We start from the raw sequence: 26,432 nt of genomic DNA on the forward strand, positions 1-26,432 counted from the left end.
CAGACTGTGATGACCGCATGACCCCAGACTGTGATGACCGCATGACCCCAGACTGTGATTACAGCATAGTACCAGACTGTGGCGAGAGCACAGTACCAGACTGTGATGAGCGCATAGACCGTGATGACCGCATAAGGCTGGACTGCGATGACCGCATAAGGCTGGACTGCGATGACCGCATAAGGCTGGACTGCGATGACAGCATAATATCAGACCTGCTGTCAGCCTAATTCCAGACGGTGATGAGAGCATAATGCCTGACCGTGATGAGGGCATAGTACCAGACCAACAGCATATACCAGACTGTGATGAGAGCATAGTACCAGCCTGTGATGATAGGAAAACACCTGACTGCTCTGTGATACCTGACCGTGATGACAGCATAGTACCAGACTATGATGATAGCATAGACTGTGATGAGAGCATAGTACCACACTGTGATGAGAGCATAGACCGTTTTGAGGGCAGAGTACGCGACCGTTTTGAGGGCAGAGTACGCGACCGTTTTGAGGGCAGAGTACGCGACCGTTTTGAGGGCAGAGTACGCGACCGTTTTGAGGGCAGAGTACGCGACCGTCTTGAGGGCAGAGTACGCGACCGTCTTGAGGGCAGAGTACGCGACCGTCTTGAGGGCAGAGTACGCGACCGGGATGACTGCATAGTACCAGACTGTGATAATAGCATAACACCTGACTGCTCTGTGATACCAGACCGTGATGAGAGCATAGTACCAGACCATGATGACAGCACAGTACCAGAGTATGATGAGAGTATAGACTGTGATGAGAGCATAGGACCAGACCGCGATGACAGCATAACGCCGGACCGCGATGACAGCATAACACCAGACTGACAGCATATACCAGACTGTGATGAGAGCAAAATACCAGACTGTGATGATAGCATAACACCTGACTGCTCTGTGATACCAGACTGTGATGACCGCATGACCCCAGACTGTGATGACCGCATGACCCCAGACTGTGATGACCGCATGACCCCAGACTGTGATGACCGCATGACCCCAGACTGTGATTACAGCATAGACTGTGATGATGGCATAGTACCAGACTGTGGCGAGAGCACAGTACCAGACTGTGATGAGCGCATAGACCGTGATGACAGCATAGGACCAGATGGTGATGACCGCATAAGGCTGGACTGCGATGACCGCATAAGGCTGGACTGCGATGACCGCATAAGGCTGGACTGCGATGACCGCATAAGGCTGGACTGCGATGACCGCATAAGGCTGGACTGCGATGACAGCATAATATCAGACCTGCTGTCAGCCTAATTCCAGACGGTGATGAGAGCATAATGCCTGACCGTGATGAGGGCATAGTACCAGACCAACAGCATATACCAGACTGTGATGAGAGCATAGTACCAGCCTGTGATGATAGGAAAACACCTGACTGCTCTGTGGTACCTGACCGTGATGACAGCATAGTACCAGACTATGATGAGTACCAGACCGTTTTGAGGGCAGAGTACCAGACCGTTTTGAGGGCAGAGTACCAGACCGTTTTGAGGGCAGAGTACGCGACCGTTTTGAGGGCAGAGTACGCGACCGGGATGACCGCAGAGTACGCGACCGGGATGACCGCATAGTACGCGACCGGGATGACCGCATAGTACCAGACTGTGATGACTGCATAACACCTGACTGCTCTGTGATACCTGACCGTGATGAGGGCATAGTACCAGACCGTGATGAGGGCATAGTACCAGACTGTGATGACCGCACAACACCTGACTGCTCTGTGATACCTGACCGTGATGAGGGCATAGTACCCGACCGGGATGACCGCATAGTACCTGACCGGGATGACCGCATAGTACCCCACCAGGAAGACGACATAGTACCCGACCAGGATGACCACATAACACCTGACTGCTCTGTGATACCTGACGGTGATGACTGCATAGTACCAGACTCTGATGACTGCATAGTACCAGACTCTGATGACTGCATAGTACGCGACCGGGATGACTGCATAACACCTGACTGCTCTGTGATACCTGACGGTGATGACGGCATAGTGCCAGACCGTGATGACGGCATAGTGCCAGACCGTGATGACGGCATAGTGCCAGACCGTGATGACGGCATAGTGCCAGACCGTGATGACGGCATAGTGCCAGACCGTGATGACGGCATAGTGCCAGACCGTGATGACGGCATAGTGCCAGACTGTGATGATTGCATAGTACCAGACTGTGATGACCGCATAACACCTGACTGCTCTGTGATACCTGATGGTAATGAGAGCAGAGTACCAGACTGTGATGACCGCATATCCCCAGGCCCTGATGACCGCATATCCCCAGGCCCTGATGACCGCATATCCCCAGGCCCTGATGACCGCATATCCCCAGGCCCTGATGACCGCATATCCCCAGGCCCTGATGACCGCATATCCCCAGGCCCTGATGACCGCATAACCCCAGGCCCTGATGACAGTATAGCACATGACCGCTCTGTGATACCTGAGAAAATAATCTAGAGGCGATGCAACTCTGCTGCCCTCATCCATAACCCCGATATAATGGTAAACCCCACTACCCTGTGTCCCAGAAGACAACAAACCAGAGGCACTGGGCTCACCCGCCCCCAACCTGGCCATGTGCACAGATGTCTGGAGTCTCTATGCAGCACTGTCATGAGCACCGGCTGATCACCCCATCTAGGCCTGAGAGTTGAATGCAGAGTTTGTGCTGTTTGTCCTGATCACTGTTTGTGTTTTCGTCCCGTCCTTGACCTGCAGGAGGAGTTACCGAAGCCTGGGCCTGTACTGGCTGGGGTCTCTCATGATGAGCCTGCTGGTGCTGCTGCCGGGGAACGTCATAGGTAAGGAGGAGGAACACGAACATCTCACATCTGTCCTGATCGAGCTGCTAGTCTAAGGTACCTGTTCATTAATCGTGCATCCCTATTCATCGCAGCCGCCTGTATATCTAAACTGTACAGGTGGCCCAAGAAAACCTGCCCTGTGGAGCAAGTGTAACAAAGGGAGGTTCAGGCATCTATTGCTGAAGTGCTGAGGTCGAACCCCCCTCTCCTTACCGCTTTGAAGGTGCCCCCTCTGTTCACACCGTGTGCCTGTGCAAGGAGGTTGTACTGTGGTTCTGCTCGAGTCCCTGTGTTTATAACCACTTACACATGCAAGAACAGCCTGGCATGAACCGTGTGTGCAGCTCTGCAGCATGATAGGCTATTTATCACCATGTTATGTCATGAGTTGGTAGCCCTACCTTCCCCAGGCTCAACACTGGTAATAAATGACATATTACCCCCTGTGCGCTTGCAGATGCGTGGATGCATACAGGTTGGCGTTCTCACTTGTTCGAGTGAAGTGGCGGGCTCTGGCTCGACTCGAAGTAGTATTTGAATGTGGGGGGGCACAAACGAGCCAGGAAACTGGCCCATTTCAAAAAGAAATGAGAACCTGCGGTAATACAAGGTGACCTTTTTTTAATCATGTATGTGCAGAAACACAATCGAACACCAGATTTAGAAGGTTTTGTGGGGCGTTGCGCAGAACCTTCTTGAGGGGCGGCGGTTCTGGTTGTACATTGTAATTGGAGGAAAAAAAAATTGCTGAGGAAAGAAAAAAGACAATGGCCCTCATTACAACCTCGGCGGTCTTCCCAGAAGACCGGCGAGGCTGCGGGTGCCGGAATACTGCCAGTGCTGGTGGTATGTCTGGCTCCCTATTTCGACTTTTCCGCTGAGCCAGCGGACGGTAACAATGTTACCGTCCGCTGGCCCAGCGGAAAAGTCACATCAACATTGCTGCCGGCTCGTAATAGAGCCGGCGCCAATGCTGATGTGCAGTGGGTGCAGTGGCACCCATCGTGCATTTCACTGCCCGAAATTCGGGCAGTGAAATGCACAATGAGGCTATGCTTGGGGGGCCCCTGCACTGCCTATGCCAAGTGCATGGGCAGTGCAGGGGCCCCCAGAGTCCCCTAACCACCAGCCTTTCTATGGCAGTGTCTACCGCCATGGACAAGCTGGCCTGGCGGATTACGACCGCTGGGACCGCCATGGCGGTATACTGCCGGTTCCAGCAGTACCGCCGCTGTCAAAATGAGGTGACGAGTACTGCCAGCCTGCTGGTGGTACTATCGCCACTATAGCCCTGGCGGTCACCGACCGCCAGTGTTATAATGAGGGCCAATATTTGGTGTCGCTTAGTAGTATGGCTGCAATAGCTGCATCATGAAGAAAGAGACCAAGTCTACCTTTTTTTTTTATTATTTAAGAATATTTGGCAATAGGAGTGGGTATGATGGTCCGTAAAATTTCAGGGACTAGGTCAGAGATCAGGCTGTGCTTACTTTTTGATGGCTCTGTCCAACGTGCATTTCTCAACTTCCACTGAAACTGTTTGTTTTTTTCAAGTAATCATTGAAAAATCAGTTGAAAATCTGGCTTGAACTTCACAGCTCTGGGCACTGATAAAATGTAACCTTGGATTCCCCATTCTGTGCGGTTCCTCATTGATCAGTTCATTTCTTGTGCTGCCTGAACTGGAGTGTGGCACTTGTTCTGAAATTACTTTGCAAGTTAAAACAAAGGTGGTCAAATGAACGCACATATGAGAAGAATATGGCGTATTTACTTAATCCAAACACACGGCCTTACACGGAGTTTGAAAAAAAATAACTCCTGTGGTATTTGAAACGATTTGTACCTTTTACATTTTTGAACAGAGAGTATTCATTTTTGCTTTTGAAAGAGAGCTGTACACACATCAACTACCTGCAGAATAATACATTCTGCATCTAAATTAGAAACTGGCAAACTAGAAAACATTAGCTTAGATTCCAACTTGACCATATGGATCTGGGGCGAGCCCTGTTACCATAATGGGACTCCGTGTCCTTAACTGGACATGTGGGGCATCCAACGATGCTGCGTTTCATTGTGATGTCGGATGTCTATGTGGGTAAACCACTGTTGTCACGGGTGGCAGGGATTTCATACGGTGATAATGCCTGGTTCATGCAGGACAGGCGTGATTGCATGTACACATGGACTTTACAAGGCCATGAGTAGGCACATGGCCTTGTAAAGTCGACTAACTCAGTGTGGTGATGCGAACACGTGCGCTCAGGGGCTATATTTTCAGTTTGATCTTCATGTTTTTCTGACACCCTTCAGATGAGAAGACAGAGAGGGGGAAACGTTCCAGCTCTCCGTTGCACACATTGTGACCACGACTGCAAGGGGAGGTGACAATGTAGAGATCCGTCTTGGAAGAAAGAGGAGAAAGCCGCGTTAGATTCTGTAGCTCCGTTGTGAAGTACCATTCACTGTGAGTGCAGATTTATTCGGGGTTCAGGGGCAGAGCTCCACTAGAGCTTTACAGCCTGCCCCAGCGGGCTATACCGGCCATTAAAGGCCCGCTCCAGCGTTAAGGGCCCAAGCCTAAGGCGAGGGCCTTCAACAAGGGAGCGGCCCTTTAAGGGCCAGTATAGCCCAGCTATGGAGGGCTATAAAGCTATTAAACCAGTCTGTCCTATCGGGGTAGAATGTTCTAATAAATAAAACAAAGGCCCCACGGAGCCTGAAGGCCTTAAAATCCCCTCGGACTCTGTGAGCCCTTTGTTCACAGCTGTTGCTGTTAACGAGAAAACATTGAAATATTGGAGCTCCAGGCTTTTAACACCACTAGAAGCCCGAAGCACTCATGGCCTTCAACAGGGCTCTGAACAGACTAATATTCTACTTATCAGAACCCGCAGATAAGGGATTCTCTGCCAGGGTTGTCTGACTCCTAAAACTCTCTGTAACCGAGCAGGACTCGCTAGAGGAGGAGGGGAGGCGTGGGAGCCCACTTCTCTTTTTCTCTGCAAGGGCGTATATGTGAGTTGAGGCTAAGGGATCTCAAGATAATATTATTGGGGCGGACATGACATTCTATATTGCTTCAAATATATTAATAATATTGACCATTCCTATAGAGCGCCCCAAAAAAGCAATTGTTTCTCAGGTCATTTTATTATGGCTTTCTTCATTAAGCTCAACTCTAGAAATTATGAGTTTTTAAAATTGCCAGTGAAATAATGTGCTCTTATTTAATAAATAAAACACAAAGTAATATTAAAACATAAGTAAGTGTTTTAAATTTCAAACCTTTTATCGTATTTCTATATCTTATCTGTTGCATTAAGGACATGATTCATCCGTTTATTTTTACCCCCTGGCTGCAGACAGCTTTTCCTGTCCTGTCTGTTGCCAAGCTGAAGAGATCCATGCCACAGACACACTGCATATCGCGGATGTGTACATTATGTAATTGACTCCATTAAGCAGCTCCAGTTTCAGCTCACGTGGTGGTATACGCGGTCTAACAACGCTACCATGTGTCTACATTAAGTATTACATGCAAGGTAAGCACGTTGGTGCTGCCTGGTTCTCTCTCAGCGGTCCTGAGTTTTGTTGCACGGTCTTTTCCCCAGGCCTACATGAATGTATGAGGCACACAAACAAACCCAAGTACGTGTCACACACTTTGTATACACACATTCTCACAGGTACACACAGACGCATTCAATGATGTTCGGACTTACAGGCACCTTGTACACACGCATGCATACACACATGCTCATACCATGCGCACGCACACACACTGGTATGTATGCACAGTACACAGACACAAATACACAGAGACACACTTTACAGTGGTTAGTTCATTCGATTTCCAAGCCTGCTGCCGAGAACTCTGAACACAATGAAGGCACAAGATTCTAACTCTGGCTCGGCCGTCTCATCCTTTCATCCTAGCGAGGTTGATAGAATGAGCATCAGTGACTGGGGGTCTAATGACGGCCCTTGTGTGCTTCTCTGTGGAGCATCCGCGTGTAATGTTGCAAACACTGTAAACACACACCTTATGATCGGATGAGAGGAAGGGGAATAGCCGAGGTACCTCTCAGGTGTTTGTTCTTATTTCATCCCTTTGTTTTTTTTTCTTCACATTGAAGGTAAATTCGGCACTGAGCTCCGTCCGTCGTTCCTGCTGAATGTTCCGTATGTTCTGCTTCCGATCTGGGCCGGCATGAGGATCTTTAGGGAGCCGAGGACCACTGTCTACATCTCTCCTGAAAAGGTAAGCAACCTTATGTATCTTCACATTATACAGTATTTATTATAAATGTGTGTGTCCCCATGTACCTCTTTGCTTAGAAGGATGCACAGTACCTTACCTTTTAGGAGGGTGCAGGTCACTTGGGGCCATAGGTACGAACACATTTCCCCTTAGACACAGAATGGGTAAAACCCTTTGATACATCTGGCCCATAGTTTGATGTGAGCAGTAATGTTTCATGGTTGCTTGAGGGTGGATCATGGGTACGATGTTTTCCCCTCTTATTGCAAAGTTCTGTAATTGCTGGTTGTTTCCCCAGGCGCTGGAGGAGCAGAGGTGTGGCCTCCTACAGCGCCCTCTGGATTTGGCACTGATGTTGTACCTGGTGATCGCTGTGGGATTCACACTTTTCAGAGGACTGGTGAGTACCTTCCTACAACACTCGCCGACTCACCCTCCAAGAACACCCCCCACTCCCAACACAATGGAATACCCCCTCTGAGCATGGTCTCACTCAACAAAGCTCCTGACTTCCCCATACTTAAGGAACCTTACCCCAATGCTGCGCCCCTGACCACGAGCCCCAGTAAAACACTGCACCCCCTACAGTAAGAAGCCCCAGGACCACGAGCCCCAGTATAACACTGCACCCCCACAGTGCAGAAGCCCGCTTCCTTACAACACTGCACCCCTGACCACGAGCCCCAGTGTAACACTGCACCCCCCACGGTGAAGAAGCCCGCTTCCTTACAACACTGCACCCCTGACCAGGAGCCCCAGTGTAACACTGCACCCCCCACAGTGAAGAAGCCCGCTTCCTTACAACACTGCACCCCTGACCACGAGTCCCAGTGTAACACTGCACCCCCCACGGTGCAGAAGCCCGCTTCCTTACAACACTGCACCCCTGACCACGAGCCCCAGTATAACACTGCACCCCCCACGGTGAAGAAGCCCGCTTCCTTACAACACTGCACCCCTGACCACGAGTCCCAGTGTAACACTGCACCCCTACAGTGAAGAATCCCGCTTCCTTACAACACTGCACCCCTGACCACGAGCCCCAGTATAACACTGCACCCCTACAGTGAAGAAGCCCGCTTCCTTACAACACTGCACCCCTGACCACGAGTCCCAGTGTAACACTGCACCGCTACAGTGAAGAAGCCCGCTACCTTACAGCACTGCACCCCTGACCACGAGCCCCAGTGTAACACTGCACCCCTGACCACGAGCCCCAGTATAACGCTGCACCCCTGACCACGAGCCCCAGTATAACACTGCACCCCCTACAGTGAAGAAGCCCCCTGACCACGAGCCCCAGTATAACACTGCACCCCCTACGGTGAATAAGACCGCTTCCTTACAACACTGCACCCCTGACCACGAGTCCCAGTGTAACACTGCACCCCTACAGTGAAGAAGCCCGCTTCCTTACAACACTGCACCCCTGACCACGAGACCCAGTGTAACCCTGCACCCCTGACCACGAGCCCCAGTAAAACACTGCACTCCTACAGTGAAGAAGCCCCCTGACCACGAGCCCCAGTATAACACTGCACCCCTGACCACGAGCCCCAGTATAACACTGCACCCCCTACAGTGAAGAAGCCCCCTGACCACGAGCCCCAGTATAACACTGCACCCCCTACGGTGAATAAGACCGCTTCCTTACAACACTGCACCCCTGACCACGAGCCCCAGTAAAACACTGCACCCCCTACAGTGAAGAAGGCCGCTTCCTTACAACACTGCAGCCCTGACCACGAGCCCCAGTAAAACACTGCACCCCCTACAGTGAAGAAGCCCGCTTCCTTACAACACTACACCCCTTCCATTGCAAAGTTGATTACAACACTGCACCCCTGACCACGAGCCCCAGTATAACACTGCACCCCTGACCACGAGCCCCAGTATAACACTGCACCCCTAGAGCCCTGACCACGAGCCCCAGTAAAACACTGCACCCCTACAGCCCTGACCACGAGCCCCAGTATAACACTGCACCCCTACAGTGAAGAAGCCTGCTTCCTTACAACACTGCACCCTGACCACGAGCCCCAGTATAACACTGCACCCCTAGAGTGAAGAAGCCCGCTTCCTTACAACACTGCACCCCTTCCTTTGCAAAGACGATTACAACACTGCAGCCCTCACTGTGAAGGAGCCCCTAAGACACTGTGCCCCTAAACCGCATTCGAATCTTAATGTGACGCTGCAGGAGCCCCAATACAGCCCTGTCCGCTGCAGGTACGCCCCTGTGTTATACTTTACTCCCCCCTAGAGAGGTCTCAACACAATGCAACCGCTCCAGTCCAACGGGTCCTCAATTCCACAACTTTACTCTTTATAAAACACTCCTCAAACATTGCCACCTCCACCAAGGAGACCTTTTGGATGTACCAGTTAATGTCCTGCCATCGCAAACACCATGTTCTAACCATGAAGTTTCATATTAAACAAGCATTGGCCAAGCCAGCAGGTCTGAATTTATTGTGCTAATGCGTGCAGACTCAGTCACAAATCGTGTTTGCAGACGTTCAATGCATACACGCATGTTAAAGCACAACCTATTGGTTGTGCCAATGCTAGGGGAAAAGTAGGAAAAACTTATGGTTTTCTGTATTGAATGCACGTAGCCCATTAAGAATGGGTGAGAGAGACAGTGCGGTAGTTGAGTGTACTTTTTGGATGTGATATAGTCCTTTAGGCAGTCCACTGGATGCACTTACTAGAGAACAGAATGATAAACCTAACCGCTCAGCCGACCTACGTCTTAAAGGATGGCTAACAAAAGGTCATGCAGACAGCGGCCAAGCCAGACCTAAATATGTATGCATTTTGGGAGTTGTAGTCTGGGTTTACGTCAATTCAAATTCTTTATGAAAGCACCACATAGGTTATAACAGGAGAACCCAAGCCTAGAACATGGTGTCCCCTGGTAACCGGTTACACCCTGTGAGACCCTCAGTTGTGGAAGGCGCCACAAAACCGCGGCAGCTCACGTCCCAGTGCTTTGCTCTGTGTCTCTCATCGGAAATAATCCATTTGTTAGATCATGTGTTCATCCATCCGTCCACTCCCAGAATGACCCCTCGTCTCTGCCTCCGCAGGTGGTCTTGGACTGTCCCTCCGACTGCTGCTTTGACTACATTTACCAGTACGAGCCCTACCTGAAGGATCCTGTCGCGTATCCCAAAATGCAGGTAAGTGCACCGGTACCGACCGACAGCCTGGTATTGTCCCAGTAGCAACCTCACCAAAGCTGGTCCACGCGTGGGCTTCCAGGGCGGTGGGACCGGGCTGCGGTACCTAGGTCAGGGCCAGGGTTACGCCAGCCCCTCAGAGGGGCTAGGGAGTGAGAAGGTCTTGCGTCTTGGCGGCTTTGCTTGGTTACTAAGTTCTCTGCACCTACTTTTTGTTTTTAATTGGGTGGTAGTACCCCAGGGGTCGAAGTAGGTACCATCACGTTGGAATCGAGTTACACTGATTTTGTTCTTAATGGTAAGCAGTTTTACAGCTTTTTGCAACAATGTTGATGGTCACTGTACATTTACTTTTTGCAATTCAGCAGAACATCTTTTTTTTAAATTTGAAATGATAATATCTTGAAATCTAATTTTATCGCTTTTTCTCCTTCCTAGCTGGGACAGAAAGCATACAAATTGTAATGTTATGAAAAAACGTGAAAAAGATAGGAAGAGTCACCCAGTTATGGGGGGTAAAGTTGCAGGACTTCCCTCCCGTGATCTCTGCCATGATGTTGGAAAATCTTTAGAAAGTTCATAAAATGCACCAAGTTAAAAAAACAAAATGAAGAAAATCTACAAGAGTCGCCTTGCTTGAGAAAAAATCAAGTCAATATTTTTTTATGGGTATATTTTGATTTAACGGGGGGCTGTCCTGGAAAACGTAGCCAAGGAGACAGTTGGGCCACATGTCGTCATTCCTGACAAATGGCAATAAAAGCTGTGCTGACTCCTGGAGGTACACTTTGACAGTACCACCCAGAGTTGGGCGAGCCACTGAAGGCGCGAGCCGGAGGCCTGGCTCAGCTCGAGGTCCGCCCGGGGCAACGAGTCGGGAACGAGCCGAGGATTCATGTGGCCTCTGTCTGCTAATACATTCTAAACGTGCACTCTTAGAATTCAAAATAAAGCATAAAGTGTTGCTGTTAAAAAGGAGAGCCAAAATAGTCTTCTAGTGCTCGAATTTCATACTGTAAAACCGGAAAATGTAGAATCAATCCCGGCTGCTCCGCTTAATTAAACTGTTTGATCTTAAATTGTGTGATCCCGGCAAGTATTTTATTTCACTAAGGCTCCTTTTCCTTCATCATCACACATGCGAGCCGATTGCGCAAGCTGAACTCGCGTGTTTGAATGTACAAAAGCCGCTTGTGTGAGTTAATGAATGCAAATGTTGCTCGATGTATAATAGGAATCTAGGCCACATGTAGGCTGCAGATGACAACCGCCTTGCCTCTTAGATCCCCAGTGGCATTGTCCTTTGGGGTGGGGGCACGAATGTTTCTAAGTTCATGTTTATAAATGATCACTTTTACTACTTACCTCTAAATCCAGTGACCTGATCTGATCTACTAAGGCAGTGGTTCCCAACCTGTGGGCCGGGGACCCCTGGGGGTCCGCAAATGCTTAAAAAATGTAATAATGTTAGGTCCCAGCTATGAGTAATGACTGAGTGGGGGTCCCTGGGTTCCAATAATGAATGAGTGGGGGTCCCCGCGCTCCAGTATTGATAAAATGGGCTGTCCACAGAAGTCAAAAGGTTGGGAACCACTGTACTAGGGTACAACAGTCCTGCATGGTAAACACATACGCTTTTGAATGATGAAGAGATTTTTTGATATTTTTACATGTCAGTTGCATGATTTACATTGCGACTATACAGGGCTCGGTTCTCGCACGGGCTCTTGGAGCCAAGCCAGATCCTTGGCTCTGCTCGACTCTCCCTGTTAATGTGATGCCTCACCCATCTCCAGCACCAGCAGAGGTGATTGACGTTGTACAAAGGGGTGGGCTATCCCTATCCCTACACTCTCTGCTTGGACATCAGCATTCTCACTGTCGTGGCTGTTCAGCTGGCGTCTGCCTCCATTGAAGTGAGGCAGCTGCTGTGCGTGCAGTTGGGCAGATGAGTATACCTGACGATTCATGGTCATCAGAGTTGGCATTTAAGTTGCTGTAAACTACTTGGAAAGAGTTTTCTTGCAGCCCGAGGCTTTTGTATTTATTGAAATGTATCTGCAGTGGTGTCCACCCTTCTGGTAACGACATGTAACTAAAAGTGTGCAGAGTTCTTTCTGCAACAGTCCAAACTGTATGTAAAAATTGCACAATTCCCTCTAAAAGAGCCATAGATCTATCTGAAAGTGCACAGAACTCTTGAGGACAGACATGTTCCCAGGAGCTCGAGGGCACAGTGCCAGGCTCCTAGGGTTACCCACTCTGCTCTGATGCTGTGAGCCCCTCTGTGTGCTTCCCCACAGATGCTGGTCTACATGTTCTATGCACTCCCCGTCTTCTGCCTCTGTCTGTACGGACTGGTCCAGCCCGGCTGCACCTGGATGCTCGACTGGACGCTGGTCCTCGCTGGGGCTATCGCGCAGGTAAGCGGAGACCGCTGAGCGTGGGCCGTTGACGTCTCCTGTGGCATGCAGGCACCAGATTTGTGTGGTAGGCAGAGCACATTTTTTAATGGGAAATGTGACGTCACAGATATCCAAAAACTATGGCTGTTGCGTATTTGCACACTATCATCTTTCGGTAATCTAAAGCGTCTGAAGGAGTGATGGTTGGTGGATGAATGCTTGAATAAATGGGCAGCATTAGATTGCCAGAATCCTTTTCTTTTAGTGCCGATAACACTAATAACTTGTGCTAATCAGTAATTTGCTTTGTATTTAATTGACCTAAATGTGGCTACATCACTTCTTTTACTCGCCTGTTATCGTGCCTTTTATCTATGTTCCCTTTACAATCCTTGGAAATAATCTCGCCGCATCATGACCCCGATTCTGCTCTGTTTCCCCACATCTCATCAACACATTTAGCCCAAGAGCACACATGCTTTGTATGGTGACCATAAAATCCAACATTTCCAGTGCTCCCCTGTGAAATTCAAAATGTTCTTTGAGTTAAGATTGTGGAGGTTCCAGCTGGGTTATACGTTTGCCATGAAAATAGTCAATGTCCTTATAAAAAAAAAACTTTAAAAAAAACTTTAAAAAAAAACTTCTTAATATTAATAACATAACAAAAGAAATGGAACCACAATTTGAACAGAAAAAGAAATGTCACAGTGCACAGTGTTGGTTGAGTAAAGAGTTGAAATAGTTGCTAAAGTTCACACAATATATTTGTACATTCACAATTGAGATATTCTGTCATGAAGTGTAGCTAACTCTAATGTCACTATGTAATTCATTCTACATGTTTCACCCCTGATTGACTGCTGACATCTTAGCCTTCTTCAGGAGACAACACATTCCATGTGACACGATCAGAATTATTACTGTAACCTGTTCTTTTCTCTGCTTTCTGTGTGAATGTTTTGAATCTGTCAAGCCTGCAACTTAATGAGATGAAATCTAAAATGGCGCTGTGATGATTCATCAACTTAATACATTTTCTTGGACAGGCTGTTCCATTTTAGAGCAAATGTAAATACAAATGTACTAACTGTAGGTGCCATAAATGGAAACATTGTATTGTAAGTGTATTTATATAACGCTTACTACCCCTGACGAGGCGCTGGATCGCTTATCGGCGAGTAGCACGGTACTCCGGAACCCCAGAGGAATTAGTGTTGGATTAGTAGCGTGAAATAGGAGTAGTGTATTACATAGAGATAGCCAGTGGCTGTGTGCTAAGATGGTGCGCACTTCCAAATTTTTGTTTCTTCTTTGCTGGTATTAAAATCCAAAAAAGTACATATTATTGACAGTTAGACATATATAGTATACGGAGTGCCAGAGTGGCTCCACACCCAGCCACAAGGTGTGTAGATTGTGATCCCGAAGGTCCACAATGAATGAATTAAGTTGAAAGAACCACGGCACATCCAAGCATTCCAAATGTAAGTCCTTTATTCTTCTTGGGTATTAAATGAAAACAACAAACGTTGTACCAATCCATGTATATACAGCCGACACGTGTTTCGTCGTGAAAATGACTTTTTCAAGGCTCATTAAAGACTGTAAGTTATTTGATCTGTGTCACAATATGGTCGTCTTGTAATATTCGGTGTAGAAGTTGCTTATCACATGTGTGGATATATCAATATATATTTGACGGTACACCTTGGTAATGAATCAAGGTTTGTACCAGGACCATGATAAGTCCAACAGTCGTGTGTTTGATCCCGTTTCTTGTTTGTAGTGGTCAGACAGGAGTAGTGTATTAGTAGGAGTTCATTTGAGTGGAGGATATGCAAGTTTGTTAGATGGATTGACTAGAGTAATGGAGGGGTGGAGGAGGGAAGAATCCAGAAGTGTGAATTGGGGGTTTATACTAATAGGATGAGGCTTTGGGTGAGTAAAGGGGGCATGAAGGAGGGAAAAGTCTGTGGAAAGGGTTAGGGAGATCATAGTAGCAGGAGGGGTTTTGGATGAGTCAAAGGTGAGATACATGAGGGAGAATTTAGTAGGGTTGTTTGGGAGATCATAGTAGTAAACTGAGGTGTGGGGTGAGCTAGATGCGGCAGAGGAGGGAAGAGCTAAGGCAGGGATATTTTAGAGATCAAAGTAGTAAAATGGTTTTGGGATGCGTCAGAGGGAGGATGGAGGATAGATTGATGAGACACAGGGTGATGAAGAGAGAGTAAAACTTACGAGAGAGCACATTAAAAAAAGAAATGTAATTTTATTTTATTTTTTATTTAATTTTTCTCTAGTACAGTAGAACTAGATCTATAAATAGATATGTAAATACATAGTAAGTGAATATTGCCGCTAACTGTACAACATAGTTGAAGGTCTGCAAACAATTCTTACATTTCTGTGCTGAACATTAGTCTCCTTTGCCAACACATTGTTTTGTGTTATTGGGGAGCATTAATATACACAGTTCATGATATTTTCTCATAAAGATTCTTTATATGGAGAGAGTCTGTCAGAACATCAGTCCCCACTAGTTATTCAGTTCTGTTTGGCCAATTAACAGTGGCGTGCCCAGTTCACAAAGTCATTTATGAGTTTGGTAAGTAATACTCCCACAGGATTACTATGGGCTCATAAATCCCATGGCCTCCTAACCTTTAAGCTATCCCTAAACTAATGTTTGTTTTGGTGGCTTATTTTTTTAATGATCCGTCTTTTCACACACATAAAAACCATTTGTCATTCTTCTCTATATGGGACCAATTGACAAAGACATCTATGAGTCTGTAAAGTAGTACTACAGGAGTAGTGTCACATGCTCATATACAGCTTTGTAACGTGGCCCCTGTAGGGCCCAGGTAGTATCCAGGTCTGATCTTTCTTGCACGGTCTTTATAATCCAGTGCCCTTGTTGCAGCTGTAGCATGTCTCCTGAACTAGATGTTAACAAGACCCCTACCCTAGTTCCTCCTCCGTTGCACATGGCCTCTTTAATGAATGCAACTCTGTACCACTAACATATATTAAACTTAATGTAATCTTACGCAGAGTAAACCGAGTCGCTTTTCGTTACAAACTCGTAGCTAAATTTACAGCTGTTCCGTATACCTTGTTCTGCTTACACGAGGGATTCTTAAGTACATGCTGTGTTAATTTGCCTCTAATTCTGTATTTTTAGGCCCAGTTTTCGCATGTTGGCGGTTCTTTACATCGACGCACCCCCTACACTTACCGCGTCCCTGCTGAGAACTGGTGGCTGTTCCTCGTCGCCAATGTCCTGTATGCACTCGGCCCACATCTCCTGGCCTACCGCTGTCTCCGCAATCCAGGGTTCTTCGTCAGCACTGCACCAGGGGTGCAGGACAGTGACAAAAAACAAAAATAAAACTGAGAGAATCAGTGGTGCCGAAGAGAGGAAAAAAACCCCAAAAGAGGCCATTTCATGCAACTCAAGAGCACCGCAGACTTGAACTGGTGTCAGCAGGTCTTGGCTTGCTAATTGTATGTTTAGAAAGGTTGTTTTTGTACAAAAAAAAAAAAAATCTAAATTAAAAAAGAAAAGTAAAAAACTGAAGATTTTTTTTTTATTTTTTTTTATTTTCCTCCCCCTCCAGCATTTTGTTTTTTCTTTCCTTGGAAGTCTCTTCCACTGCTGTTTGTTGCTCCTGTTCCTTTCCATTATATCACCGGTGCATAGCTTCAACCCCGACTCAAAACAGTCTTTGAAACCTAAATCTAACCGGAATTTCCAAGCCGTCTCCCTCCCTTAACTCGTACGTCTGGTCCTTGTCTTCTCAATAGACTCTGATGTGCTCTTCAAAGCCCTGGAGAAGAAGAAAGCTCAGATGGTCTGGTTCCAACTCAACCTCTTGTGGAGAATCTGAATCTAAGGACTGCCCACCGGCTTTGGCGCGACTGTCCAGGCCCTCGTCCCATCCAACATTAATGGTTCCAATGCCTTCCCTGCTGGCATGTTGGACGCCACCCTAGACTTTTTGAGAGTTGTCCAGTACACCGCCAACCAGAAGCTGGATCACATCATCGTTCTTGATCACTGACTCCCTGGCTTGACAAAGCACCGGCCCACTAGTCTTGAGATGCAGAAGAACCCAAAGGAACACATTTTGAAGCCGACCTTCTTGGGTGATGCGTCAAGACTTTGGAAGGGCTTATCCTAATGCATTGCCAAATCTTCTCTTCTCTACAGCACTCCAGGGAATAACTGAACACCCACTGCTTTACCTCAGTCCTTCTGCCAGCTATCCGGATTGTGCCCCACAACCCTCGGGACCGCGCACCTACCGATCACCTGCTTTACGTTTCAGTCCCCTAAAGATGATGCAGAGTGGCTTTAGCCCCAGAAGTAGAGGAACCCAAGAAGCAGCCTGGAGGAAACTCCAGTTTCTCAGAGAAAAAAAAATGGTGACACAAAAAAAATCTCTGAGGAATTGCAGACAAGGGCTGTTCAGGCAGCAGAAAAACAGAAGAACAGAAAACATCTGGGTAAGACAAGTGTTGACAAAGATCAAAGCAAGCAATCCGAAAGAGGTAAAGTTGAAACACACCAAGTCACAGCCCAGAGCCATGCAGGAACGTGCAATGTCTGGGAGGAGTTGAGACAAAGTTAAAATTGGTCAGGCTAGATTGGGAAAAGGCCATCGACAGGAACACCCAGGCTAGTAGCTCACCAATCAAGAAAACCTGTAATGGACCTAAACCGTCCATGGATTAGGAATTGGGCTGTAGACAAACAACTGTGGCTTGGTACTAAAAACTAGCAATTCCTCGGTGAGACCTTCTGCCTACGGTGTCCGCAACCTTAAATCCATGCAAGAAGAAACATCATTCTGAACCAGCAACCCACTGACTGCGGCACAGGCGCAGAGGTAGAGGACCTATGCCAAGGCAAGGAGAGCATCACCAGGACCGGCTGCAGAAAAGCAACTTGTGGGAAACTAGAGACCCAGAAAGCAGGTGCATAGCATCATCGAATGGAAAGAAGCTCTAGGCCTTACATGGTGCTCAGCACCCCCACCACATGGGAGATATTTGTATTTTCGATAAAATAAGGAGAAAAATTAAATTTCATATTGGGGCCAGCCATTTAGTGGCCTTTGCCCAACCCTGAAGAAGCAGCTAAGTTCACACTACTGATCCACACGAAACGTGCTACTATCCCTGCGTAGAAGGGCGATGGACTGGCACTTTTTTCTGAACAGCTTCTTTAGGATGGTGATGAAAATGATTTGGTTTCCTTGGTCCTCTCCTGTAATGGGACAGGAGCAGTACAAAATGATGGAATGAAATGCTAGAAAGAGAAATACTCATAGGATTAAAAGGGCATTGAGGATTTTCATTATTTTTTTTGGTCTGGCTCAACAGCGTAGCTAAGGCATATTGTTACTTTATCTTGACAATAAACCCATTGTGGGTTTCGACTCCTTCCGGAGGAGTATTTCTCTTTCACTGTAAGCTGTGGCCACTTGGTGTGGTGTTCCCCTGTACATGGAGGACTAGCTTACCATGCAATGCAGTAGGGACTGCTTTACACCTCAAGAATACACTCAGCTGTCTCACATTAAATTATTTGTCTCACAGATGCATTGTATATGAAAGTAATTTTTGTTTTATTTTCTATTGCAGCAGTCTTTTTATGTCTTTGCCAGGACTCAAAACGCAAGCCAGACTTTTTTTTGCTCTGCCAATGCTTTTTCTCTTCTCTGTAGCTCAAGATACCGGATAGCCTTGTGTCTTGAAGGGCACTTTTTAGTCACTGCGGTAGGGGGCGCAGTAACGTGAAGCTATTGACTGGAGCCGGTGTTTCCTGGCAAACAATTGTTGGCTCACTACTGGACGTAAAACCAGGCCTTCTACTGTAGCACCAGTTGGATACACTTCTACCAAGAAAGTTAGCTGCAGAAGCTTGACACAAGAAGGCAACAATCTGTAGTATTTTTCATAAGTATTGCTTTAACTGCTTGGCTTGGACAGTGAGGCTGACGCTCTGTGTGACCCTGGGCCGGTGCTTGACGTGCTACGCATGCATTATACACCCTCAAAGCCCAGCCATGTACAGGGTGAGCACATCGAGTGCAGACTGTGCCGAGGCTCCAGCTTTCAGTCGGCAAAAGCACAGGGGCACCCCAAACAAAAGGCCCATATGATGCCCCTGGTTTCAGCATCAACAACTCTGACTAAACGGCCCTTTTCAGAGCCTCCTTTCACTCCCGGGCACCTCTGACCCCTCACTTCATCTACGTGAGATGGATGAATGGCCTGGTTGTGTAACTCACTCAGGTGCACTTGGGGGGTTCAGCACGTCGCATGCTCAGTGTTGTGCCCATGTGACGCAGCACCACAGTGCCAAGGCTGGGAAAAGAAGGGCCTAAAATGTTCTCATAATTGTTTATTTCTGTATCAAGACTGCGTGAAATGTTGTGCCACCGCCCTGTTTACTCAATGCATGGTGAACATACACCCTTCCAGCTCAGTGAGTCCTGTGATGGTAAATTCTACTCCTTGTAAGCGCAGTGAAACCACAGGAAAGAGGTAGAAGGAGCTATAACAAAAAGCATGTTGCTTTGACTGGGCTGCTGGCTAGATTTCTCTGTCTGGGTGATGTTTGGCTAAGGGTCATGAGTTCCACCAGACGAGAGAAAGGTAAAAACAGTCGGGCCTCTTGCCTGCAAGAGTTCCCGAACTTGCTGAAGGCTCTCTTCAGGGCGCTATAATTACTCCTCGCTTTGCGTGAGCGCTTTCTGGTGGCGGGGGGGGGGGGGGGAAGGGGGCGGCTGGGGAGGGTGGGGAGAGAGATATAATAAAGAAAAATGGGCGAGTCAACGAGCTGGATTCTAACCTGCCACGCATAGATTTCCACACTCATCTGATTGGTGTGCCTGTGAAGGGAAATGAGAGAAACCGTATTGAAATGTATGAGACCCTGATTGACAAGGAGTGAGACTCCATTGAAGTGTATGAGGGACTGGTAGCAAAGTGTGAGACTCCATTGAAATGTATGAGAGACTAAAGAGTAAGGATCAAGACACTATTGAAGAGTATGAGACACTGATGGGCATGGATTGAAACACCATTGACTTGTATGAGACACTGATGGCCAACGGGTGAGACTCCATTGAAGTGTATGAGACGCTGATGGGCAATGGGTGAGACTCCATTGAATTGTATGAGACACTGATGGCCAACGGGTGAGACTCCATTGAAGTGTATGAGACAATGAAGGGCAATTATTGATACACCATTGAATTGTATGAGACACTGATGGCCAACGGGTGAGACTCCATTGAATTGTATGAGACACTGATGGCCAACGGGTGAGACTCCATTGAAGTGTATGAGACACTGATGGCCAACGGGTGAGACTCCATTGAAGTGTATGAGACGCTGATGGGCAACGGGTGAGACTCCATTGAAGTGTATGAGACAATGAAGGGCAATTATTGATACACCATTGAAGTGTATGAGGCCAGTGATTGACAAGAATTGAGACTCCATTCAAGTGTACAAGACACTGATGGGCAACGGGTGAGACTCTGTTTAGGTGTATGAGACACAGGCAGCGCAGGTGTGAGACTCCATTCAAGTGTATGAGGCAGTGATGGGCAACGGGTGAGACTCTGTTTAGGTGTATGAGACACAGGCAGCCCAGGTGTGAGACACCATTGATGTGTATGAGACACTGATGGGCAACGGGTGAGACTCTGTTTAGGTGTATGAGACACAGGCAGCCCAGGTGTGAGACTCCATTGATGTGTATGAGACACAGGCAGCCCAGATGTGAGACTCCATTCAAGTGTATGAGACACTGATGAGCAAGGAGTGAGGCACAATTGAAATGCACGAGGCCAGTGATCGGGGAGGCTTTTATGCCAGGCCACACCCCGCTACCCACTGACACCCTCCTGCACAACTTCTCACCACCACCACCCTGCTCCCACACTCCCAATTACTACCTGCTCAGAGGAGGTGGTAATATGCAAAAGTAAAACATATACTTTTAGATATATTTAATTTTGGTAGGTGCTCTCTTAGGTGGGAGAAGGGAATACTCCTAGTTTTCACACTAACCACTTTAGGGCAAGAGGACTTCCCATAGTCTCTGCTTAGAGGTTAGTGGTTGGTGAACACACTTACCTGTGATTGCCTATAGTCTGCTGGCTGTACTAAGGGGGTTGATGTGCTGCTCTGCTCAGAGTGTTGGAAGCAACTTTAAAAACTATAACCATGTCCAAGCTTGCTATGTAAGGCAACATCCCATTTGGAGAACCCAAATTTAACTTGATCATAACCGCTAACTTACACCAAGCTCACTCCAGCATCTAGGTATAGATGAGTATTATTGCTGCAGCTGCTGTCTTCAGACCTGTGCACAAGAATGTAGCTCCTGAACTGAACACACCTCTGCAGAAGTAGCCTCCACAACTCAGAGTAACACACCACAGGTGGCCTCCAGAACTTGACACAACACACCCAATATGGCCAACGATGGCCACCATATGGTCAACTAAGAACCTAGAAATATGTATCCTGTGCACCACACAAGCACGTAAGGTCTCTAGCACTGGTTGCACTACACAATAAGGACCAAAGGTGGTCTTCAGCAGCCAATGTACCACACAGTAAGTACCGAAGCAGGTCTCCCCCACTGGACGCACCACACAATAAGCACCAAAGGAAATCTGCAACACTTGGATGAACCTCTGCTGATCTGGTTTCTAGAACTGGACAGCATACCTCAGATGTGGTTTCCAGAACTGAGCACAGTAATTCACATAAGGTCATAATATCCCAGGTATGATTTCCAGAATTAAATACAATTTACAACATGGGTTTCAGAACACCACCTCTGTTCTCAAATATCACATATTGCAAAAACTTGCTAGGAAAGAAACGAAATTGGCAAATCTTGTGATAGTTAAGGCTAGAGGTGGATTGGCCTAGAGATGCAACATTTCATCCGAGGTCTTTCCTTTGGAATACCAGTAGCCCTCCTGCTGAGCCACCCCCAGCCTCTAAGAGCAATCGCCCAGTCTGAAAACTAGCCCATGTTTCCTATTAGATCAGCTTGTCTGAAACTCTACCAGCATCCTGACCAGAGGACAAAGTACAGCCAACAGGTAGTAAGTGAAGTCATCTAAATATTAGTCACAACGCGCAGCCATAGTGACCCTCTGGACTTTGTGCAATAACAGCCTGTGGTAACCTGTCTTTTGTAGTCAGTGCTGGGTGATTCATGTCTGCTGCGTGACCACAAACCGACCAAGGCCTGCTTTGTCAACAGTTTATTCCCTATCCACTCCATGCCAAAACCGTAAACTGTGGCAAAGGTCACTGCAAGATCAGCAAAATGTCCTCTGATAATTTTACAAGAGTTCTCTTCTCCTACTGTGATATAATTAGGACTCCCGGCTTTAAGATATCTATTGAACATTTATGTCAGTATTTATCCATTTTTTATGTTTTTCATATTATCAGTATGTATGCAAACAACTGCACTTGTGAAATATAACATAACGATACACTCAAGAGAAAATATCAGCATTATTGTACGAACAACTGCACTTGTAAAATATAATATAACGATACACTCAAAGGAAAATATCCGCATTATTATACGAACAACTGCACTTATATAATATTACAATACACTCAAGGGAAAACATAAGCATTGTAGTGCAAACAACTGCACTTATAAAATATAATAATATAACAATACACTCGAGGGAATATATCAGCATTATAGTACAAACAAATGAACTTATATAATATAACAATACCATCAAGGGAAAATATCAGCATTATAGTACAAACAAGTGCACGTATAATTTAACAATACACTCGAGGGAAAATAGCATTATAGTGCAAACAACTGCACTTATTAAATATAATATAACAATACACTGAAGAGAAAATATCAGCATTCTAGTCCAAACAAGTGTACTTATAAAATATAATATAACAATACACTCAAGGGAAAATATCAGCATTCTAGTCCAAACAACTGCACTTATAAAACATAATATAACAATACACTCAAGGGGAAAATGTCAGCATTATAGTACAAACAACTGCACTTATAAAACATAATATAACGATACACTCAAGGGAAAATATCAGCATTATAGTGCAAACAACTGCACTTATAAAACATAATATAACAATACACTCAAGGGGAAAATATCAGCATTATAGTACAAACAACTGCACTTATAAAACATAATATAACAATACACTCAAGGGGAAAATGTCAGCATTATAGTACAAACAACTGCACTTATAAAACATAATATAACAATACACTCAAGGGGAAAATGTCAGCATTATAGTACAAACAACTGCACTTATAAAACATAATATAACAATACACTCAAGGGAAAATATCAGCATTATAGTACAAACAACTGCACTTATAAAACATAATATAACAATACACTCAAGGGGAAAATGTCAGCATTATAGTACAAACAACTGCACTTATAAAACATAATATAACGATACACTCAAGGGAAAATATCAGCATTATAGTACAAACAACTGCACTTATAAAACATAATATAACGATACACTCAAGGGAAAATATCAGCATTATAGTACAAACAACTGCACTTATAAAACATAATATAACAATACACTCAAGGGGAAAATATCAGCATTATAGTACAAACAACTGCACTTATAAAACATAATATAACAATACACTCAAGGGGAAAATGTCAGCATTATAGTGCAAACAACTGCACTTATAAAACATAATATAACAATACACTCAAGGGGAAAATATCAGCATTATAGTACAAACAACTGCACTTATAAAACATAATATAACGATACACTCAAGGGGAAAATGTCAGCATTATAGTACAAACAACTGCACTTATAAAACATAATATAACGATACACTCAAAGGAAAATATCAGCATTATAGTACAAACAACTGCACTTATAAAACATAATATAACAATACACTCAAGGGAAAATATCAGCATTATAGTACAAACAACTGCACTTATAAAACATAATATAACAATACACTCAAGGGGAAAATGTCAGCATTATAGTACAAACAACTGCACTTATAAAACATAATATAACGATACACTCAAGGGAAAATATCAGCATTATAGTACAAACAACTGCACTTATAAAACATAATATAACGATACACTCAAGGGAAAATATCAGCATTATAGTACAAACAACTGCACTTATAAAATTAGTTAAGAACATTTCATATATATATTTTTTTAACTCTCCTTTCTGAAAATCTGCACAAACATTGACCTGAAAGTCTTGAATGACAGCATGGTGATTTATAGAAAAACACATTTTTTTATTTTCTGTTTTCAAAAATAAATAGAGGCAGAAAAACATTTTTTTTCTTTTCTGTAAAAATCAGTGAAAACCGAAAACTGGGAGCTTTAGAAATATTCATAGAGACAAATGTACCTGGAGTATTGAGCTCATTTAAATGATTGCGCGTGGTTAGTAGCTGTCTTTCTTTCTTTCTTCAAAAAACTGTGTGATTTTAATCATTTTGAACTATACCAGATCATTAAGTGAAGAAAAACAAAAATGTAGTGATGTAAACATGAAGAAATGACCAACAACTTAGGCCCTCATTACGAGCGTGGCAGTCTCAAGACCGCCACTCTCGCGATGGCGGTCGGACCTCCGCAGACAGGGCGGTCTGACCACCTCATTATGATCGTGGCAAACCTCCGACACCGTCAGGCTGGGGATTACGAGTCCACATCCACCAGCCTTTCCATGGCGGTAAACACCGCCATGGAAAGGCTGGTGGAATGGGAGCCTGGGGAGCCCCTGAGGGCCCCTGCACTGCCCATGCACTTGGCATGGGCGGTGCAGGGGTCCCCCATTCACAGCCCCATTGCGCATTTCACTGTCCGAATTACAGGGAGTAAAATGCACGATGGGTGCTGTCGTACTCGGCGCACCACAACATTGCCACCAGCCCAATTATGAGCCGGTGTCAATGTTGTGGTGAGTGTTCCACTGGGCAAGTGGGCGAAAATGCTGTTTTTGCCCTCTGGCCCAGTGGAATACTCCTAATATGGTGGGCAAAAGACCTCCAGGACTGGCGGTCCTTTGCCTGCAGCGGCTTCGGCGGTCCTAGAAAAGGACCTCCGAAGTCGTAATGAGTCCCTTAGTGAGGTACAGTCCATTAGCCCACCGAATCCTGTAAATGATAGACACACGTGCAGTCACCACCTGTTTCAATTTAAGTGTATGGGAGCTGCTGAGAAGGTAGGTCCCTGAACAGATCTCACACCAGTTGTACGTGCAGGTGGGGTTCTCTAGGCTGCTTCACGCCTGTGGGCGAGTACCTAATGGATCTCTCAGGGACTAATTGTAAGTAATCTCTGATGTGAGGTTGTTTCTGGTGTTCTTTGGCACCAGATACCAGGGTGCCTTTTATTGGGTAGCAGTTTGCACTTTACAAATAATATATAACATTGTATTTTGACTAAATTCAAACAGAACATTTGAGGGAGAGATCCAGCTTCTTTAGTCCACCACACTGCTTGCTTTTAGGAAGCAGTTAAAGCGCTGAAGAGCTGAGCTCACTTTGTAGAAAGGTTTGAGCTCTGAAATTTGGTTTTATCAGGCTATTAATCCCATGTTATACACATGTTCAAGGGGGTGAAAAGCCAGATCTCCTGGGGAAAAAAGATTTCACACTTGGGGAGATCAAAAAGATAAGTGCAAATATTATATGCAAATAAACTTTTTTTTAAAAAGAATTGACAAATACAATATTTTTTTTTTTTATAAATGCTACACTTTTATCTTATTTTTATTATAAATGCTACACTTAAAAAAAAATATATATATATATATATATATATATTTTTTTAACTGTGCGTTACTCAGTCAAAAGGAATAGAGGAAGGGAAGGACGTCCGTGGTAGGGAGAGGACAGACGAGAGACTGGGGGTAAGGTGGACAATGAAGGGTGGGCAGGAGGGGCTGAGGCAAGCACATTGATAACGGAGGCTGGTTGGGAGGGGTCGGGCATGCACACGGATAAATGGAGAGTCAACGAGAGGGGTTGAGGATGCACACATCACAGGTAACCTTATATATCCGAGAACCATTCACATCACTCATGACCTCAACGAAAGTGTGAAATGGCTCTGCTTTTCCACGTCTATTTGATGTTGATGAAAATACAGACTTGTTTCAACAAATGCTCCTTGCAAGGACATCTGTATGTTGAAAGTGGAACTGCAGCCTTCCAGCTGCAGTTAATGTCTGTCTGAATAGAGGTTATTAATTGGTGTACAGAAGCCGGGAAGCTACTGCGCCGTCCTAGTAATTCTGTTTAAAGTTCTGATCTGTGAGTTATGATGGGTTATGTTAAGTTGTTTTATAGAGTTCTGTAATCACCCATGAGAGTGTCCAACCGCTGAGCAGGTGTATGGGTGCGACGTCCTCGCAGAGTTATTTGAAGAACCAGGTTTTCAGCTTCTTACGGAAATCGAGAATCGAGGAGGAGAATCTAATGTTTTGCAGAAGATTGCTCCATGGTTTGGATGAGAGGTAGGTGAAAGAGCGACCTCCGGTTTTGCTGTTGTGGATGTGGGGGGTGCGTGAGAGTGAGGCTGAGCATTGCTTTCTGGGTGATTTGTGAAAGTGTATGGGTCTGTTGTGGTATGCGGGTCCAGTGTTGT

The 26,432-nt window shown here is 45.9% G+C and overlaps 1 protein-coding gene across 2 annotated transcripts in view; it reads left to right on the forward strand.

Moving 5' to 3' along the window:
- Window positions 1-16,257, forward strand: part of TM6SF2 (transmembrane 6 superfamily member 2) — a 61,442-nt gene extending 45,185 nt beyond the window's left edge. The window contains exons 5-10 of one of the 2 annotated variants that reach the window (XM_069217380.1): window positions 2,772-2,854; window positions 7,000-7,124; window positions 7,423-7,524; window positions 10,217-10,309; window positions 12,613-12,732; window positions 15,902-16,257. In XM_069217380.1, coding sequence (XP_069073481.1) covers window positions 2,772-2,854; window positions 7,000-7,124; window positions 7,423-7,524; window positions 10,217-10,309; window positions 12,613-12,732; window positions 15,902-16,108 — 730 coding nt within the window. In that variant the 3' untranslated portion in view covers window positions 16,109-16,257. The remainder of the gene's footprint in view (window positions 1-2,771; window positions 2,855-6,999; window positions 7,125-7,422; window positions 7,525-10,216; window positions 10,310-12,612; window positions 12,733-15,901) is intronic. The other variant, XM_069217381.1, reaches the window with a different exon arrangement.
- The last annotated feature ends 10,175 nt before the right edge of the window (window positions 16,258-26,432 follow it).

The sequence above is a fragment of the Pleurodeles waltl genome, chromosome 12, assembly GCF_031143425.1.
Source record: "Pleurodeles waltl isolate 20211129_DDA chromosome 12, aPleWal1.hap1.20221129, whole genome shotgun sequence".
NCBI classification, from domain to species: domain Eukaryota; kingdom Metazoa; phylum Chordata; class Amphibia; order Caudata; family Salamandridae; genus Pleurodeles; species Pleurodeles waltl.